The sequence below is a fragment of the Tachypleus tridentatus genome, chromosome 4 (genome assembly GCF_004210375.1).
Source record: "Tachypleus tridentatus isolate NWPU-2018 chromosome 4, ASM421037v1, whole genome shotgun sequence".
NCBI classification, from domain to species: domain Eukaryota; kingdom Metazoa; phylum Arthropoda; class Merostomata; order Xiphosura; family Limulidae; genus Tachypleus; species Tachypleus tridentatus.
Window position 1 is genome coordinate 46,277,774 of NC_134828.1, and position 21,837 is coordinate 46,299,610.

A 21,837-nucleotide genomic window follows, 5' to 3' on the forward strand; every position below is an offset into this window, starting at 1 on the left:
TGATATTTTCAAAATCAACGAAACATCAGAGAATACATACCCAGATTTACATGAACGGAGAGCTTCTCCAGACTGCTACATCTGCAAAATTTTAGGACTAACACATGATTCTAAACTTACCTGGATAAAACGTGTAAATAACATAAAAATTCAAATTTGGCGAAGAATAAACTCTGCTAAGAGTCTAACTGGTAAAAATTATGGAACAACACCTGAAAACATCATTAAAATATACCAAACATATATAAAACCAGTAATAGATTTTGCAGCTCCTGCATGGATTAACGTAAGTAAAAAACAACTGCAAACCAAACTACAAACATTACAGAATACATTAATTACAAAAGCATATAGAGTACCCGAAACCACTTCCTCAAAGTTCATGCACAAATACTGTAATACATAAACAATACCACATGGACTTCTACATAGTACAATAAAATATTTCGATAAAAATTGGAGAAAAAAATGAGCTGTTATGCGAACTAGATAGGTATTGCATATGTGATGAAGAGAATCCTAAACACCTCTCCCCGATAAACTTATACATTAGATCGTTAAGCTAAAATTAAGTTGAAAAATAATAATAAATAAAAATAAAGAAAGAAAAAATAAAATAAAAAGCAAAACATATAAAGTCATTAAAAATAATAATAAAAATTAAGAAAAAAAACTAGTGTTAAAATAAAACAGGCCACCTATGTTCCAGACTTATAAAAATACAAAACTGAAAAAACAATATACATGGACATTGCCCTGTAAAGGGCCTGAATTATGATTATCACTCTGGCCAAACATGCTCGCCCTCCCAGCCATGGGGGCGTTATAATGTGACGGTCAATCTCACTATTCGTTGGTAAAAGAGTAGCCCAAGAGTTGGCGGTGGGTGGTGATGACTAGCTGCCTTCCCTCTAGTCTTACACTGCTAAATTAGGGACGGCTAGCACAGATAGCCCAAGAGTAGCTTTGTGAGAAATTCCAAAACAAACAAACTCTGGCCCTCTGTATTTACTTTAAATATATTAATAAGTCCACTAAAACAATGTAAAGGAAGGAGGAAGAGGTCTAGTGTACCTGACCTTCCTGGGTATACAAATTTATACACCCAAACACCTAGAGAGAGAGAGGGGGCTATCTGCACATTATTGCCAGTTAGCAAGCACTGTGTAAATGTAAAGAAATGATGAATAAATTGCAAATGTATTACATTTGTACACTTCAGAATAAATTAATAAATGTTAGTTATTATATTTATACTCACATTAGTATTAATATAAAAAATATAAAAGTATATATATCAAACACAAATTACAAAGCCACTGACAGCAAATCAACGCTGTCTTCATATCGTATTTTTCCCTTTAAGCCTCTCGGCAAGATGCGTTAAAACACTTTAAACATTGTGAACGACTTTAACGCAACATTAAACAAATCAATAACAACATACTTTTTAGCGTAAATATTCCTTCCAAATATCTAGTGCGATATTAACGCCTGCTAGTCACAATCGCTATGACTTAGCATAACAATAAAAATACATACTATAACTCTTTATTTGGAATTAGGCATAAAAGCACACAGTGAGCTAGCTATATGTGTTCTGCCGACCACAAGGATTGAAAGCCGGTGTTTAGCAGTATGAGTCCATTGACATACTGAAGGGTTATGTACTAGAAATTGAAATAGCAGTGTATAAATTATAATGTTCTGAAGCTTTATTAGTTTTAATCATACTCTGATTAAATCTGATATTGTTGTATTAACAAAAATTATAAAAGTATAGGACAGTTTCTAAGAACTACCAATAATCATGGAGTAATAAAGCTTTTCCTACGTTTATAATACATCACCTAACTTCCAAATATCCCTCCCAAATTACCGTACTATAATTATTTTTTACATGTATGTAAAACACATTGCTTTCGATGCTTCCTTAATTTGAAATTATATTTTTGAATCATTAAATACAACCCTCCAGAAAAAGCTCATACGAAATTAGATGTTAGTCACTATTTTCTTTAGAACATTTATTTAATAAATATTTTTACACGAGTTTGTTTTCTTCAACTTTTAAAACCTTCTTTGCTGTCTTCAACTAAATAAGTTTGGTATAGTGGTACATATTGTTGTTCTTGCCATTAAAATAGAAAACTGCAGCAATGACCACCCCTCATAACAACAATTGACTCGTCTGTTGCTAAGACACCAGTTCGAACTGCAAAAAACGGTCAAAGAGATTCAAAAAAACGTTCTGAGAAAATGGATATGCTTGCTTATGATATTTATATTAGTCGTATAATTTTGATTTACTCTCCGTGGGTGGAAAAATTGCTACCACTCGAAAAAGTATACTTACTTTTCGTATGTGGTATGTCAATAATGTTAACTACGATGTATTTAAGACAAATAAGATCAAATTTGTCGAAAGCCATCAAGCTACTGAGATTTTCACTGTTCGTCATTACATCACTAATTATTGCTTCACTTGTCTTCCAAGTTCTGTTCTTAACATACATACAGAAAATAACCCATGAAAAAAATAACCATGGGTGGAAATTGAAAAGCTTTCTGATCTCAATCATGAACACCAACTATCCTGGTTATGGGTAAGTCATGAGATTCGATAAGACCAGTTTTTATAGTTTTATCAGTAAAAAATTAACTTGATTATTTCGTGTTAACAGAATTTGCGAAACATCGGTCTCAAACAAAGATGATATTGTGTCTTTTTATTGGACTGAATGCGTCATTAATTAGCTGTATCTTTAAACATGTTGTGGAATGAATAATTAAGGAAGCAAGTCTTTTGTGTTAATTTTTACAGTTACCGTATATTTACAGAAATGTAATTGCAGTTGTTGGTCGTACGGATTTTTGCAAAGATTTGTATCTATATTATCGATATGTATATAAGACTAATGTTACATAAATTACAGTAGGACTACTTAACATTCTAAATTTACTTTCTATTATCAGTTATCCTGATTTTAGGAGATGTAACCAAGGTTGTTCAATGGAAGGTTCATATTTACACAACCTAAGGAACCTCATAATCTACTTTGCGGTGTTTATTGCATTCGTAGGTCTTGGGTTATGCCATCTAATCCTTCGGGTATTAAAGGTGAGATTTTAACTCAAACAATCTGATGTATTATATTTACTGAGAATCCCTTAGGCAATTAAACAAATCAACAGCAAAAACTTTCATTTGTACGAAATCACAGGATTATCTATTGTATTATTTATTGATGATTAAACACTAACTAAATGTCAGGATTACTTGTGTAGGCTTTCTTATTTTTTATTGTCATTAAATGAATTATATTGCACCAACGACATAAAGCAAGAGGTGCGAGAATAAAAACACGAGAGGTTAATTCTTTGTGTGAATACGATATTCAACTTTGTAGGTAACTTTAATGGTGTAATTAATAACATTTTATACAAAAGTCGAGAGATAATAATTAATCCTTGTTGACAAAAGCATGTTTTTTGTGATATTTTAGTAGTTGTTTTATAATAATTTATATTATTTACTTTCTGTTATCCGTATTGGTGTATAAAATACATTACTACGAGTAAACAACTTTATTACTCCAAATCGATTTGTTTGTGCTTAAGTACAAAACTACAGTGTGGCCCGTAAGTCCGTACCTATCCATGTATCTTAAATATCCAATGTATCTGTGTGCTGTCCCTCATTCTCGCTCGCTGCATAATATTATGTGACGCCATGTTCTGTGAGACATTTTCCTCAACATAGCAGTGGTTATTGTTCCAAATGCCGCGGTAACAGCTGCCTTCAACTCATCATTAGTATTATAACGTTGTTCAGACACAATATATGGATAGGTAGGGAGTTACGGGCCACCCTGTACACAAAAAACTATCTGTGCTCAGCCCAACACGGGTATTGAAACCTGATTTTTAGCAGCATAAGCCCGCGGTGCTAATGGGATCCTCCAAATTTGTTATTTTTTTCTTTAGTTAGACCCTCAACATTTCTCTTTACAGCTTGTTCAGGAGTGTTCTACTGTAATACAAACAGTTACAGCTTGTTCAGGAGTGTTCTACTGTAATACAAACAGTAATTGACAGCACAAAGCTTCAGTTGGTTTAAATGAAAAATTTCAGACCATAGTGTTCAATATTACTTTTGGGTTATTTCACTGGGTTTTACACATGGCAGTCTAGGTTATTGTAATTTTCCACAGTCTTGGGTTTATATAATTCAAAAGCATCTCTTTGATGACTTTACTGGTGACAGAACATTGGATTCACAGTTTACCTGCAAATACATCATTGGTTTAGAATTATTATTTCCAGTAGCAGATTTAAGGTTGTGTAATCCCAGGGTTATTAATTTCTGTGGATTTTACACCCACGTAATTTTACATAGAATAAAATTATCAGTGGGCTCCCATTAAGATCATAGGCTTTGGGACTGAGCCTTCTCTAACCTCTACCTAAATACGCCTCTGATAACGTCAGAGTTGCAAAATTAATAACTACGTGTCTTTACCAGAACGTAATATCTGTTGAAAAAGAAGTGAAGAACTACTCACCACTTGGACTGGATGAGAAAGATGTCATCATAATTAAGCAGACTGTGTCCACCAAACCTAATGACAAGAAAGTGACAGATGAAGAAAACATGGAAAAGTTAAGAACTGCTGTTTCTTTGAAGGAGCCAAATAAAGACAACAATAAGACCAAGGAAAATGAAAAAAAAGTGACAGACGAGGAAATCATGACAGTGTTGAAAAGTATTGTTTCTGAGGGAGATCCCAATGAGAAATATACAAATATGAAACAAATTAGCCAAGGGTGAGTTTGAAAGTCTTGTGTTCAAAAGAATGGTATAGTGGCTTAGAGGTAAATTTGTACTCAGTACTAAAATATTATAGACAAAAACTTCATTTTTGGAACGTAGAACTAATTAATTAGAATGTATTATTTTACATTAATAATATCACTTCATCACTCAGTTTTCTGTTTTTATAAGAATATATGTTGCTTTTTGTTTAATTTTTGTTATACGTTCAGTAGCATTTAAAAATATTTCCCTTATAGCTCCGCAGTTGTGAGCATATCTTTGGGGTGGGTTATCAGTTTTGCATACTTATCCTTGATTTGGCCACTTGTGTTTTTTATTAAATAGGTTTAGGATTCTCTCGACATTCCTCTGTTCTCAGGATACGTTTTCATTATTATATGGATGACTGGTTACTGATAGCTCATTCTGAACAGGAGTTTGCCTTTTATACTCTTAACGTTCTCCAGATGATAAGTCGAGTGGGCTGTTTAATCATACCAGAGACGTCTTCCTTCAACATTCCTAATATCTGACCCATTTGGGTGTTTTCGAATGCCCATCTTAGTAAGGCGTAATTTTCTACTCACTGACTTCATTCAATGGATGTTTCAGTTCACTGCATTCTTACTGATTCCTCCATCTATTACAGTTAAAGGAAGCGCTATCGCTTTTGGGGTTGTGGTCTGCTCTGACTGTTTTAATCACTTTGTGATTGAGTTGATATTTGAACTCTTCACAATTAGTAATCTTGCACGGGAACCTTTGCAGGCATCTATTGCTCTTCCTCCTACGATAAACAACGAACTGTTTTAATAAATGGACAAAATCCACACATAGGCAAGTTTATTTCAGTTTATCGTCGTCATTCGTATTTACTTGTTGCATTCATGAATAGAGGGAAATGGTCGATCAACAGGGAGGCTTCGGGGTGTTGGTTTGTAGCTGAGAAGTCTTATCATATCAACACTTTGGAGCTTTTGGATTTAGGATCATTTATTGCATCTGATCAGACATCGTTTGTCATAATTCAGTCAACAGTTTTGCAATGGTTGCGTATCCGAATCACCAAAGTGGCACCCTTTCTCAATATGTTTTATTTTGTTGGACTTTAATTTCTTGGTCAACACGCATGATATCCATGTCACTGTGAGTCACGTTCTCGTTGTTTCAGTCTAGCCGCAGGTCATCTTTCTTGTCCAAACAAAAACTATCCAATGAAGTGGTCTCTTGGTCCTCTCGTTTTCTGGTGGCTTCAACTACAGTGAGATACTCCTTACATTGATGTCCTTACCACATCCCTCAACCACCAATTACTTCTATTTTCACCTCCAGTCTCTTATCCTTTCGCCATGACTATTAGTGCTTCAGTTATGACTGAACCAACATATACCTATATATTTATCATCACATGAAACTTTTTCATTGGATAATTTTTTCATCCATACCACTCAATCTCAGGCTCTTCTCATTGCCCATCATTGGCCTTTTCAGCCGTGATTTCCCCGACTTATCCAGCTTCCTCTTTCTCCGTCTATCTGCCTTCTTTTGCAACTCAGTCATCAGTGCCTCATCTTGCTCTTCCTGTCCTCCATCTTCATCCTTGGTTTTTACCTGGTCCTTTGTGAGAATTTTTAAGCTTCTTAGAAAATGCAGTTTTATTTCTGGAATGTACCATTTGCCCCTCCTCCATGGAATTTTAGTAACATAAATGGAATGTTTTGTGGCATTGGTCTCTGGGCCAGGAGTTTTCAGCTGATTGGACCATTGTTCATTGTATTTCTAAGATTATAACTTGGATTTTTGATTTGGAATACTCTATGGCCATTGGTTTTCTGTTATCGGTTGGCTTTGTCCCACGTTTTTCATTTTTTTTCCAGTATCATAGGGTATTTACCTCTCCCTCCATGTTGATAAGTTTATTTCAGATTTGTCGTCCTCTGTGGCTTTTCTTAACTGATATTTTAATGTCGTTCTCCAATGCCTCAATCAGCCCTCATTCAAACCATTTTCCACGTGTTCCTTGTTCCAACTTTTTCTTAATATTTCTTTCATTATCCCCTTAATCTTGGACGTTGGTAGTGTGATTTATTTGCCAATGATATTTCATTTATTCTTTGTCATCCTACATATCTTCTTCTTCAGTTGAATTACTCTTTATTTTTCAAAACCTAAAAGACTATGGAGAATATATTCTACTTTTCTCTGATTTACCTTCCTTCCGTTTTTTACTCTAATCCTACGTGTAAATCAGAAATACTTTTTTCTGTGCGTGCTCTTCAATGTTACATTGCCAAATGGTTTCCATCTGTGATTTTCCTTCCTGCCTCTCTGTCCCTTTGCAACCATACTCTGTTTGTGATATTTCTCTTTCTACATTTTACCGTCTATCTGCCTTCTTTTGTAACTGATATCGGGTTTTGGATATAGTTCGCTTGCTTATTCGTTTTTTTGTTGTCCTCTCGTAGTTTGTTCCAGATGTCAGTTTGTTTTTCAGTCGGGCATGTAGAGGATTACAAATACATTAATCTCCCACTATTTGCATAGTTTCAAATTTCTACCTCGTTGGACTATCGCATTCCACATGTAGTCATTTTTCAAATTTCCATGTGACTTTGACTTGTGAGTTATTTTTTTAATTTTTATTTAATTTTTTCAGGAACCTTATTTCCTTTTTTATTCTAATTCTTATTATTTAGGTCTCATTTTATAGTGAATTGTACCCGACGAGAGTTTCTTTAACGTTTGAAATTTACACTGTTCAGCCATATTGACTTGCTTATTATGTTTCATGGCTATGCAGTGCATACTGCTGGATTGGTTTGTTTGTTTTGAATTTCGCGCAGAGCTACACGGGGGCTATCTGCATTAGCCGTTCCTAATTTAACAGTGTAAGACTAGATAGAGGGAAGGCAGCTAGTCATCACCACCCACCGCCAACTCTTGGGCTACTCTTTTACCAACGAATAGTGGGATTAACTGTCACCTTATAACGCCCCCACCGCTGAAAGGGTGAGCATTTTTGGTGTGACGAGGATTCAAACTTGCGACCCTCGGATTACGAGTCAAGTGCCTCAACCATCTGGCCATGCAGCGCCACCATACTGTTGGAAAGATCCCTTGAAGGTTTTCCTCACGATGGAATTTCTTTACAAATACGCTCGTCTCAGACCATATCACTCATGGCCTACATGGCTAGAGAACAATAGGATAGCTGTCCATCCCTACCATGTCTTGTATTGAGAAAGTCATCATGGTCTGCTTTTAAAATTTGGGTTTTTGTGGTCATCCATTGCACTGTTTCAGGTATTTTTATTCCTTTAGACTATCCACTGTGTTTTATGTGCCTCCCTTTTCTTCTAATGGAGATTGGTAGTTCTTACTACCTTCCATTTCTAAGCTGGTAGGGTGGTGGATTCTAGAGGCATACTTTTTAATGATTTAATACCTTAAAATTCCATATAGAAATATCATTCACTGCAGAGTAGGGTGGTGGTGTTCTGTTGGTGTAGAAGGCATGATAACCTCTACATTAAAGCATACAAAAACCAAAGAAGTAAGACGTCAAATTTCAGTTGAACCCATAAATTTGGATCTCTCATCCTACCCAGACCTCGATGTCAGTTGCCAATGGTTGAGTTTTGGATTTAGAGTAAAACCAACCAACATAAGTCCTCATACTTGTATTACAGATGTCGTTCTTCCACGCTCAATTATATACTCCATCTGTGTCGTGGGTCGTAGTAGAGGTGCTGAGGAATGTTACAGTTCCTTATCTTCTGCTCTCATTGTGTATCTTATTCCGAGGATGTTGCTGCACCTGGGTTGGTTCTGGTCAGTTTCACTCTTGAGAGAGAGTTAATTTCTCTGTGGTAGACATTTTATGAAGACTGGATATTGGGTTCCCAGATTGATTTATCATTTTGCATTCTTAAAATGTGCTCTGTTCTGAAGTCTGGGGTGGTTTGACATTCTCTTAGTCTTTTGAACTTCAGGTGAAGAGAGTATGATCATCATCCTCCCACAGTATGGATGTCGGCTCCCAGAAGCATGGGTTTTGGATATAGTTCGCTTGCTTAGTGCGATCTGTCACACTCTAACCATTCTATACCCACTTGGATTATCTCCTTTGGTTCACCGCTCGTATCAATCACACCTTTCTTGGATGGCTGGAGAGTATACCTGTTTCAGACGTGGTACTGTCTCCAACATCAGCACTTTGAATCTGACTCTTGTCTCCAGAAACAATATTTGGATGATTTTGACGGATTCTTCTTTTCTTCTCTCACACTGGTTACTCTTGATAAACTGGCCACATACATAGCATAATGCGTCTGGAGAGTGCTTGCAGCTTGTTGATACCATCATAAATAAAATCAGATAGGTCTATGTGTTCACTTTGGCAGCTAGAACTAAACTGAAGTGGTTAGTGGTGAGCCCCTGTGTACATATTACCATGAAAAGTTCGAGAAAATTCCAAAAGTTTTTTGTAAATTCTTGGAAGACCTACCACATTCTAGAAAGTTCGAGAAAATTCTTTATTAGCTACTTAGCACTGAATCTACATGGAATGTTCTGGAAAGTGGGTAAATTTGAATATTTCATTACCAAGGTCACAAAAGTAAAGTTTGAAGAGAAAAATAGGTCTTTTCCATTTACGTTAGGCATAAGCAATTGGGATATAACACTTTCTGCCCAGGAACAAGAAAAGTAAAAATTTTGTAATATAGTGTTTTTTCTTTTATTGTTTTAGTGGTTCAGGAACTGTCTATACTGCAGTAACAACTGAGACTGGGTTGGAAGTTGCTGTTAAAAAGATTAATGTAATGAAGCAACTCAGAAAAGACCTTATCATCACCGAACTTTCAATAATGAAGAAATGTAAACATCCAAACATAGTCAGTTATTTGGATAGCTTTCTTGATGGTGATGAACTCTGGGTAAATGTTGTTAGTGTTACAAACATGTTAATTCTCTTTTGTTTTTAATCTTACCTGTTATAGTGTGTAGGTTAACGTACTGTTTTTATTTAATTAAGTGGTCAATTTCAAGCAACCCTACAAGTTTAAGAATATTTTTACATATCACCCTCAGAGGTCTGCTTTGTTTAAATTATAGTTATAAATAATACGTGATAGTTTTAGTGTGGGAGGTCGCAGCCACATTTGCTTCTGACACAATAACTTTCTATTTCCATTCTGAGCTTCTACCAGTATGTTATCTCTAACCAGCACTCTTTACTTTTTACTTTGCTTTATTCATCTTTCTTGTATGTTTCACACACAAAGTTTTACACGTGGTTATTGAAATTATTTTATTCAGGAAGGGTTGAGTTTGTTAAATTATTAACATCTTATACAATACCCTCAAATGCAGCATTATATATAAAACTGTAAACATTGTTTCGGGTGTAATACAATAAATATTAACTTTTCAGTTTCTTAGACAAAATACATTCCAATTTAATATTTTATAAATGTTGGGAATCAGATTACAGCTTTAGTTACCAATATATGAAAGAGCACATTTCACAAAATGTAAAACATCTTTTGAGGTAGAAAAATAAAAGTTAGAATTGAAGAAGCAACAAAATTGTAGAAAAGTGTTTTTTGCTGATTCACGCTTCCTTACCACTTGAAGTTGAGTTCATATATTTTTTTGAACCACAAATCTTTCTAGACAATAAAAATCTCACACTTAAAAAATGTTAAACAACTGATGTTACTTCAGTTCCTACTTCATGAACGATTATTTGAAGAACTTTTCTGTTTTTATTAGATATATGATTACTGACAGAATCTTAAAATAGGAAAAATAAATTATTTTGTCTCATTGTTAGGTATAATTTTATTAAAAAATAAAATGTAAGTGAAATTTTAAACTTTATTTGTTTAGGTAATAATGGAATATTTATCAATTGGCTCTATGGCTGATGTTCTTGCCAAAACCCGTCTTTATGAAAATGAAACAGCAGCAGTATGTAAAGAAGTATGTTATGTTGATTGTTGTTAGTAACTATTAAGAGGTTTTAGAGATCTGATGATTGTAATTTATTTTAACGTTTGTTTAACAGTGATCGTAGTTCCTTGCCAAAACTCTGTATACTTGCTTCCATAAACTTTCATTTCTCGAGAGAAGACGAAATTTTAAATAACATTTCAGAGAGTAATTATGAAGCTCCATCTAGTGTACACTCTCTGTAGTTCTTTCTAGAGTTACAGAAAGTTTCACTTTGGTGTATTATATGGAGCACATCTTCAACAAGTGTACAAAATTATTATTAATTTACTATTGGGAAATTCCAACTGCACTAAGTATCACAAGAAACTTATATCTGTGGTATTAAAAAAAGTGGTACCTTGTATAACAACTTCACGTATATAAAATAGTCAGTATATTTTGGTAAAGATGTTTTCCAATTATGAGTTTTATGTCATGTTGCTGAGCAAGAAAACTATATAGGTTGTAGTTTTATATTGAAATAGGCTCAGAATATCTACAATCACATACTCATGTAGCAGAGGTGATCTGAGACCCTTGGGGGGGGGGGCATGCCATCTCATTATGAGGTGGGGCTCATACCATCCCACCAGCAATCAGAGTCATATGTAACATGTAAATTTCATACAAGGAAGCCCATGTGCCGTGGCACAATAGCCAGTCCACCTTTGTCACACGGAACATATCAACCTTAAAACATGACAGTTGCTGGGTGCATTCGTTTGTTAAACATCTAATATATAGAGAAGCCAATGTGTTTTGGTAATCGTACTTTCCTGAAGTGGCTTTTGTCATGTTGCTTAGCAACAAAAGTATCGCTTAATATTGTATTGTAAATATAAAATAAAACATATAAATAACAAAATGGAAAATATTAAAAACTTCATTTTTCATTAAAAACATTGGTGACACAACAGCAAATACCTTAATTCAGAAATGATTTAATTTTAAAATTACCGAGGGATAGTCACTCAAGGTTTGGGTGTCAACCTACAAAGCCCACACTTTACTCATGGCCAGGTTGATGTTGGATGTTAGTGTTAGTAAAAATCTTTACCTGTTGGCAAGAGATGTTAAAACAACTAATATATCAACCTAATAACATGATGAAAGTGCTTCTGGTAGTTATTAATGTACAGAAACTTTGATATTTTTGTGTTGTTGTCTCCAACTATCACAATATATACATACATATATAAAATATTGAATACAACAAGCACACTGAATTAAAATTACACTTCTCTCTTAAAACATTTAACTTTAAAATAAATTCATATTTCATTTAGATACTCCAGGCAGTACAATTTCTTCATCAGAACAACATAGTTCATAGAGACATTAAAAGTGACAACATTTTACTTGGGAAGGATTGGACCATAAGTGTTTAAACATATAATGCCTTAGTGAACACAAGCATTTCTAGGTATTTTAGCTTGTTTGTAACAGTTTCATGTCAACATACATTATTTGACAATGTATATATATATTATGAAGATGTTGAATTTTGATATTTTTGTGTTGTTGTCTCTAACTATCACAATATATACATACATATATAAAATATTGAATACAACAAGGACACTGAATTAAAATTACACTTTTCTCTTAAAACATTTAACTTTAAAATAAATTCATATTTCATTTAGATACTCCAGGCAGTACAATATCTCCATGATAACAACATAGTCCACAGAGATATTAAAGGTGACAATATTTTACTTGGAAAGGACTGGACCATAAAACTAGGTAAGTGTTTAAACATGTAGTGCCTTGGTGAAAACAAGCATTTTTAAGTATTTTAGCTTGTTTGTAACAGTTTCATGTTAACATAGATTACTTGACAATGTATATATATTATGAAGATGTTGAAACAACACGTGATATCAGTGGGTTGTTTGGTTATACTTAAAGTAACTTATTAATCAACATAAATTACATACCGTAAGTACAAATGTTTCCAGTTTTCACGTTCAGTACAAAGTATGTACATTTTATAACTTGATACATCTTCTGAATGATTTCTTAGAGAATATATCCATGTTTTTATTTTATTATTTTAAATAGTTGTTGTTATATTTCATAGTTTGATTTTACACTCTGGTTCTCTATTTTTTTCGTTTTAATTCAACATCAAATTTGAAAAATATTAATAAGAAATAATTCCCAACTAAAAGTAGACTTTTTCTAACTGTATAAAGCACTGAATACTTTTAAATCTTAATTCGATTTTTTTCTGTAAACTTAAAACATATAATGAAATAAATCCAGCTGTGTAACACAGCTACATATTGTGCTGTTAATCAATAGGATTGTAACTTGACATAAAAGGAAGATTTTATGTGTACTTACTAGCAACAGTACAATCTATGTCAAATGAACTACTAGCCCACATTGTTGCAAGAAATTATCATAAATTATTTTCTGATTTGATACCTAAACGTTTATAAATATGTGATACATACGAATAAAGAAAAGGAAATCTGTGGCAAATCGATTGCAAAAAATGGAAATAATTTCACTTTCAGACTGTATTTTTAAGTGTTGGATTTAGGTATTTGGTAATTATAAAACAAATTGTATATTTAGTTGGATTTGACATTTTTTAAGGGGATTTCTATCAACTTTTTGTGTGCTGGCAAGTTTTATTTGTGCATTTGGATGATTACATATTTCTATTTTACAGTCAAAATTTGCAGTAAGAGGAGAAGAAACCTAAATTAGAGTTAACCTGGTATTGTAAGGCTGACTCACAGTTATTTATGTTTCCTTTTTTTCTCAAATGGTAACTTTATGTTTGTTTCTTTCCATCACATAGCTGATTTTGGAATAAGTGCTCAGCTCTCCCCAGAACAAAATAAGCGAACATCATTGGTTGGAACTCGTCGCTGGATGGCTCCAGAATTAGTAAAAAAGATAGAGTATGGGCCTGAGGTTGACATTTGGTCCCTTGGCATAACAGCCATTGAAATGGTCAATGGTAAACCTCCTTATCATCAAGAAAATAGTGACATGGTAAATGTTGGTAACCAGTAATTACAACTAGTACCCAAATTCTTAAAACCTACATATTTGTACTTTAAAACCCAATCGTATGCTTTGTTAAGGATGTCTTTCACCAACTACGGAGAATAGCTATAATAAAAACACAAAAACAACACTGTTCACATTATTCAAACATGAAGATGTATTGAAGATAATGATGAACAGTGGAACGATGACAGCAACAATGAACATTTGACAAAACTGTATACAGTAACAAACAGTTAATTATTGAATGTTGTGGAATGTACATGTTATATTATTATCTTTCAACTTCTTAAACTTTATTTTGTGCAATAGTATGACTACCATTTTGTTAACCCCTTATAAATAAACACTAACACTAGATAATTCACCCACAGTATTTAATTACTATAAAGCTATATCTTTAGTGATATTTAGACATTATTAGGAAGAATTATCCAAAGATTTGTACATACTGTTAAGTTAGGTTATTGATTTAGTCATAAAGTCGCACTCTTTTTCAGGTATTTGACTTAATAACACAAAATGGAAAACCGAATATTGAAAATAAAGACAACCTGTCTCCAGTGTTTCGAGACTTCCTGGACAGGTGTCTAGAAGTGGACATAAGTAAACGATATACTGCATCTGAACTCTTAGAGGTGTGGTATAAATTACTGTTATTTTACGAGGCTATGTTTGTTTGAGATGAACCTGTTATCCTCATAACATACACCAAAAAAAGCAGTATCATTAAATGTTGGAATTCGTTGTTATTACTGGCTGTTCATCTTATGTTGTGAAAACTTCAGCTTACTATGGCACATCTCATAGTGTGATATTTATTTATTTTGTAATATTCATAATTCCATAAGATATCAATTTTTACTCTGTAAAAATGTTTAGTTTCATTTAAGTTCATCCTACAGTACTGTGCAAATGTGTTAGGACAAAGTCAAAATCAAATTTCAGGCTACTTTCAAAGAACAGTTGAAGGTAAATCACAGGTAAAACATGAATATTTTTATTATTATTCACATTTAGTGCAAGAGAAATTTAGTGAGAATGTTTGAGTTCAACAAACAGTGAATATTTGTTGTGTCCCCCTTTTGCTTTAATAACTATGGAAAGTCTTTCAGTCATTGTTGAAAGACGTTTAATCACAGTTTTCTTTGGAATTTTACTTGAAATATGTCGAATATACTCCCATATATTTACTTTGGAAGTAACTTTTGATTTGTCAAGTTGTATGTCTATCAAGTCCTAGATCTGCTCAGTTGGATTGAAATCGGGGCTCTGTGGGAACCACTCTATCATTTGAATGACTTCAGCAGCATATCTCTCAGCTAATTAATTTCTGCATAGGTTGGATGACGGTATGGGGTCATTATCTTCTTTGTATTAGAATTCATTATCAATAATTAGCAAAGCACTTGATCTACCATGATGGATCAAAATCTGGTTCATTATTCCATACAGTTTGCAAAAATCTCCTGCTGAGGTGACACCCCCAAATCATCACAATGTCTCTCCCCTGCTCTATCACAGGTGCTATGCATTGAAGTATCTTTTGCCTTTCTTCCATGGGACATACAACATGCACTTTGAACTAACTATTTCAAACAAGGACTAATCCATCCATATCAATTCTTTCCAATTATCAGCAGCACAGTTTCTTAACAATATTTGGAGAACAAGGTAAAGGTTTTTAACTGCTATACAATCAAATATTCCATTATCATCTAACCTTGATACTGTAAATCTGGACACTTTTCTGTCATTTGGCATTTATGTCATGCTTGAGGCCAGTGGCAGTCAGCCTTCTGGGACCACTACAGATAAATTTGATGGAGAGACCAACTGGTATCACATATAGCTTTTATGCAAACTCTCTGCTCTACTGACAATTCTTGGACTTTTTGGTCTGTGGAATGACAAGATAACATTGTATATGTGTTATTACTGTTTTTATCAAGATTTATTTGTGGTTTGCTATGAAATTTATTCCTTCTAGTATATACTGGTACAAAGTGCTAGCTTCATTTTACATAGTTAATACATTGCATGTTGTACCATGACATTTATTTCAGGCCCTGAATTTTATCACTATATTCATTCAAACAGAACCATTATGACACGTACAAGGTACAAGTGTAGGGAATTCTAAAATAATAAGTATTCTCATCCTGGCTCATTTAATTGTTGAAAGTGATCAGTGAATCACAACCATTACTACAATCAGTAATAACATGGAAGAATTATCCCATAAAATAGAAAGAATGACAAAATATTCTTTTGTCCTAACACTTTCACCCAGTACTGTATAAAAGACTAATTAACCAAACTGTATGTGATGTAGAATAAGCACTTTTGTTAAACTAATGTTTTTCTTATTTTTCACACAGCATCCGTTCATGGAAGTTGCTGACCAGTGAAAACAATACAGGTCACAACAGTTATAACTATATATACATTAACAACTCAAAAAACCAAATATCCCAATACGCATGTTGAAATATGTTGGCTATGAAGACTGGCATCATTCTAGGACAAGAAAATTAACAGATTGTGTTTGTTAGATCTCCAAGAGCAGTAGCATGTTGAGTGCCATGATTTTCTATAATTCAGTTTCATAGATTTTGAAAATAATATTAATTTTCTCTACCGAATGTGTAGCTTTGTGCTTAATTCCAAACAAACAAACTAAATTATGGAAATTATTTTATTAATTAGTAAATCTTAAACCATATTAAATGTTTCATAGTTTAAAACATAATGAATTTGAAACATAGATAAACCTTTTGCATGAAAAATCATGGAATATGCATTCATTGTTAAGGAACTTATGAAAGAGTGCCTTATTTTGGAAACCCAAGAGTATCGTTTTTATGTAATATTTTTAAGTTGACAATAATAAATCAATTTAGAATACATAAAAAATATATTTTTCATATTTATATACACACATGTTATTTCAAGTTGCTCTCTACTATTTTTTTTTCTATTCATTCCAGGTATCTGATGATTCTTTTGGGAAATATATAAACAAAGCAGCTCTTACAGAAAACTTAAAAATACTATGAAATATTTATCTATAAGTTCCTTGTTTTATCAACTTTTTGATGTGTAGGATTTGGTTAAATGTATAAGTTACAAATTATTCCTTTCTTTAAGTTCCGTGCCCACCTGGAGAGTTCAGAAGTAAAAAAAACAAGAAGAACGTGTCCTCCGTCCCAAGGACCATTACAGTGGTTATTTTGGATCCTGCAATGTTCGGCTTGTCCAGAAAGACGATTTACAAACCCTGGAGCCTCTTCACTGTAAACGTAAGTTTTATCAGATACTTACTATGAACAACTTTATCTCAGTTATATTTTGAAACTACATGGCTGCAAGTGCTCAACTCTCAAATAGCTTTAGAACTTCTAGTCAGCATCATTAACAAGTAATGTTATTTATGTAGTTTAATACTATCCACTTGTCATACAGAGAGTAAAGCAACTTACGCTATGAACTTTATACCAAGTTCAGACAATTTACCTGTTTCTATTATTTAGACAAATTATTTTGCTTTTATTTTATTCTTTGATATCCATAATTTGAAACAGAGGTTTGACTGGTTTTTGTTTAGATGTTTGTTATCAGTTACCTTTAAGGTTTTACCTTCTGTTATTTTTTTGTTGGTCTTATTGTCACTTCTGTAATTTTTATTATCACCGTTTGTTCCTAATTTTCTCTGACCTTCCTGTTTGTTGTTTAAGAATACATTTGTCTTTTCTAGCGATCTGAATTATACGTTCTCACAATACAGAATGAAAAATACAGCAGCGTGTTGTTGTATTTGCAAGTTATGGCCACATACTTTGCATCTTATATCTGAATGAATACAAAATGTTTAAAAATAAAAATATTCTTAGTTAATTCCGATCTACTGTTTTCCGCTGTAAAAACTAACTACAGTCAATTATCCTGAATTTTGTTATTGAAAACTAACATCTCAGCTCTTGTTTTATATATTTGTGATACTTACCAATGATCTGAATAACTTAACTTTATCATTGTAGTCTTATAATCGAAATGATAAGAAACCAGTTTTGGTTGATAACAGATAAAGTCAGTTGACACTTAACTTAAATAATATGTTCATGGAGTTATTGTTTTAATGAAATAGTCTCCCGATGGGACAGCGGTAAGTCTGTGGATTTACAACGTTGAGATCAGGAGTTCGATTGCCCTCGGTGGACACAGGAAATAGCCCGATGTTGTTTTGTCTGAGAGATTTGATAGCTTACTTGGAGTAGAAAGCAAGAAATTAACTTTCTGTTTGCGGTCATATACAGTGCTTGTACTAACTTAGCTAATTCCGATCTACTGTAAAAGCTAACTACTGTCAATTATTCTGAATTTTGTCATTGAAAACTAACATCTCAGCTCTTGTTTTATATATTTTATTTTGTTTTTCTCTGATATGTATTGATATATTTGTGATACTTACCAATGATCTGAATACTTTTCTCATCATGGTATTCAGTTGGTTTAGTGAAATAATTCATATTATTCATTTGCTCACCTACAAAGTAAATAATTTCTCTAGAGATTTGTATCTGTTGATCGAACTGTTGTTACTGCACCAAATAAGAATTTTAAAATACTCCTATCTACGTTAATTAAAGTGCGTTTTATCGATTTCGTTCAGAAAACGATACGCTATCTTTTATATCATTTAATTTTAATGATAATTGAATTGTCTTATCTTGATATGATAGTTTTTAACAACCTTCGTGTAATTTCCTATTAATACTAGCTGCGTTACGCTTAGTATTCTCAGAATATTTTATAAATTATAAAATATTGTAAATTAAAAGTATCATCTTCAAATTATAATACATCGAACAAGATTTGAAGTTTATTAATATGGGTATAAAAGTGTTTCTTTATGTTGGTTTAACGTGTGTTTGCTCTTGTATTACAAGGAATTATTTAGTTTATCGTTTAATGATGTCGGATTCTCTGTTTGGAATTTAAATGTTACCTGTAGTATATTTATTTGAATTGCAGTGTTCAATTTAAAACGTGAGATTCTATTTTTTGTGTTAACATGAAGGTTGTTTTGAGTTTTGAGCTTGTTTCTGACGTAAAATTATGGAAGTTGCCATAAAGTATTTTATAAATTTGCTTTAGTTTTAGAATATTTTGTTTATTTTATTTGGGGTTATTGATTGGGTGAGTATCGCGTTGTTGACTGAGGTTTCTCTATATCACCGTTATTTCAAATCTCCTTCCAAATCGCTTTATAACCTAGAAACGTCAATTATATATGAGTTTTGTAATAAAAGGTTTAAATTACCCATTTAATAACAAAATTTATTAGCTTCAAGTGGATTCCTCAGAAATATAAATGCATAAAAGAGATTGTTACAATTGTGTTAAAAGTACTTACAAGGAATTATTACTTTAGAGATAACGTGAAATGTGTTTCTCATAATTTTCATGAGAGGAAGTGTCGATGTTGAAATATGGTATGAATAAGTATTGGTAAACATATTGACATATTGTTATTATAAATGTTACCATCAATGTTACACATTCTAAAGATAAACCTAGGACCCATTATTCGTCCATATATTGGTCCAACTAATCAGGACTCAGTAATGGGTGATATTGCCCAACCCAAGGTGATAAGTCGGTCGACATATTATTTGAAGATGTTGCTATTGATAGGTGTTATATACTCTTGGAAGATGTATCACATTCCATCAGTTGATGCTAAAGATGTCTTGAAAAGAGCTATTTCATGGCAGTGATGAAGACGAACTCGTAATCTTATCGGTACTCGTATTGTAAACATACAGTATCAATGACAGGCTGCCACTGATGTTCATAGCAATAATACTTTATAGTTTATAGGATTAGTAAGCCATACCAAAACAGCTTTGAACAAGCAACCTGGCAAATAATGTGACTCAATGTGACATGTAAAGTTACGGTAGAACAGAATTGATCAGAACAACTTTATGGCTTTTGTGTGATGTCACCGAAAATAGGTTGCTTTTGGGAAAGATATGGAACAGACCTTTCCAATGTAAATATTTATATGCTCAAATCATTAAAACATAGTTAAATGAGAATTAAAATTTTTCGAAACAAAGATATTTATTGTACTTGAAAGCATAGAAGAAATAGTTTTGGTTCACAATTCGGAAATAAGACTTGCAACAAGTCATTCGAACACAAATGTCAAAGATAAAAACCGCCTAAGTGTCCCAGGCGACAGTACGTAAAAAATATCTGACTCTAGGAACGAGATCAACCGGTGAGTGATTAAATAGATATGCATGTTATTGTACACAGACATACCATTCAAGTCACTGTTGTAGTAACTATGGATTTCTATGTGATCAGAGACGAGATGGATTACGGAAAACATGTAGAGAGAAGTGGTGAGGCTCCAAAGTTATTTTGATATAATGAACTCAACTTCTGTATACTGAAGAAAATCTGAACTGTAAAGACACAAATCATATGTACAAAGTGTTTTAAGAACGTATTATGAATAAACAATACTTAAAATTTACAGCGAAAGGTGTTATATCCCAATATTATTTATCTTGATAAATCCATAATAAATTAAGTATTAGCTTTTATATTAACTTCAAATTTCATGCAACTTCAGCATTATATGGATATTATTTGATATTTTGTTGTTTGTAAGACATAATCATATACTGATCATTTTACCAACGTAATATTCCCAAAAGAATCTGTACTTTCACAACTGATATTAACATAAACAGTGACAACAGTTTTACGTTTATCTGTTAGAAATAAGAAATTTGCAAGGGAAACACCAACGGAAATCGAATGTACCTTTAGATATAACATAAAAAGATCGTGTGTAATTTCATAAATTTCCAAGTTTGTGTGATTAGTTTCATTAGTTAACCTAATTAGGAAGTACATTAAGAAACAAAAGTCAACTGTTAAGAAACTGTTTTGACACGTTTTATTTTTCTCATAAAGAAACATTTATGTTGTTATTTTACAGAGTGAGTCATAATTAATATTATAACTAGTGCGTCGTGCTCATTGTGAAAACCTTAAAATTCCAACGGTGACACAAAACGTGCTAAAAAAATATTAACGCTCTGTTGTTTTCCAGTGTATGTTCCAGCCGAGAACCTTAACTGTACTAGAGGATACAGAAGAGATGCTGACAGGTGTTGTAAGTATATATGACACTCAATTACTTTAAACTCTTCACATTAAGTCACAAATAGATGAAAGACTTTTGTAAAAATATGGAATTTTAGTTCAACAAATACGTTTTTTGATACTAAAGACTTTGTTAGAACAATAAAAAATGAACACTGGGTAAATAAATGCTTAGCATGTACTTTTAACGCTTTCAGATCCATGTCCTCCTGGTCACTATGACAATGGATTCCAAACTAACTGCCTGCCGTGCCCAGGAGGGACTTACGTAACATCTTTTGCTGCTAACACCTGAAGAAGCATAAGGATAATAAATGTACTACTTTAAAAATTGTATTTCACAAACTAAAAATAAAATGTATATAATTTTTTTGTTTTGTTTGGCGCAGAGTAACACAATGGATATCTGTAATAAGCGCCCTCTAGCCAGAAATAAAGAAATTAAATGCACATGGAAAGCTTGTAATTTCTAATTTACTGAATTAATCAATATACAACAAATCGACTGAATTCATAATTTTTTAGTCCTACTGGTTCCACAAAGTACATCTTTATTTTCTGTGCATCTTATTATAAGAAAATTAAGTTATATTGATACATAGAAACAATTGGTTTGTTTGTTTCAGAGCAAAACCATATTTGTTACTAATATGTCAACCGCGAGGAATCGAATTCGGGCTGTCGCACTTTAAGTCTGTAAACTTACTGTTGTCCCACCAGATTTTCGCAAAAGATATTATTTTATATTAATAAAAGTAGGTTTGAGTGCAGGTTTACGACTGCTCATAAGCCATAAATATTTAACTAAA

The 21,837-nt window shown here is 32.8% G+C and overlaps 1 protein-coding gene and 1 long non-coding RNA gene across 3 annotated transcripts; both read left to right on the top strand.

Moving 5' to 3' along the window:
• The first annotated feature begins 2,247 nt into the window (after nucleotides 1–2,247).
• LOC143248320 (serine/threonine-protein kinase Pak-like) lies at nucleotides 2,248–16,360 on the top strand. Of its 2 annotated transcripts, XM_076496700.1 has the most exons (9): nucleotides 2,248–2,606; nucleotides 2,977–3,121; nucleotides 4,526–4,827; nucleotides 9,567–9,753; nucleotides 10,709–10,801; nucleotides 12,460–12,559; nucleotides 13,629–13,825; nucleotides 14,341–14,478; nucleotides 16,222–16,360. In XM_076496700.1, the coding sequence occupies exons 1-9, from the start codon at nucleotides 2,260–2,262 to the stop codon at nucleotides 16,249–16,251; spliced, it is 1,539 nt and encodes a 512-aa protein (XP_076352815.1). In that variant the 5' UTR covers nucleotides 2,248–2,259; the 3' UTR covers nucleotides 16,252–16,360. The 2 variants fall into 2 exon arrangements, with proteins under 2 accessions (XP_076352815.1, XP_076352816.1); XM_076496701.1 differs by lacking the exon at nucleotides 10,709–10,801.
• A 650-nt stretch (nucleotides 16,361–17,010) lies between these two features.
• On the top strand, nucleotides 17,011–21,476 carry LOC143248321 (uncharacterized). The gene is made up of 3 exons (XR_013026904.1): nucleotides 17,011–17,142; nucleotides 20,976–21,038; nucleotides 21,226–21,476. It is a non-coding gene; the product is annotated as an uncharacterized LOC143248321 (long non-coding RNA).
• The last annotated feature ends 361 nt before the right edge of the window (nucleotides 21,477–21,837 follow it).

Bases quoted from the DNA above. Each gene is read 5' to 3' on its own strand.
- LOC143248320 (XM_076496700.1), top strand. From the start codon at position 2,260: ATGGATATGCTTGCTTATGATATTTATATTAGTCGTATAATTTTGATT. The intron at 12,560-13,628 runs GTAAGTGTTTAA...TCCATCACATAG, and splicing joins GGACTGGACCATAAAACTAG to CTGATTTTGGAATAAGTGCT. The intron at 13,826-14,340 runs GTAAATGTTGGT...ACTCTTTTTCAG, and splicing joins ATCAAGAAAATAGTGACATG to GTATTTGACTTAATAACACA.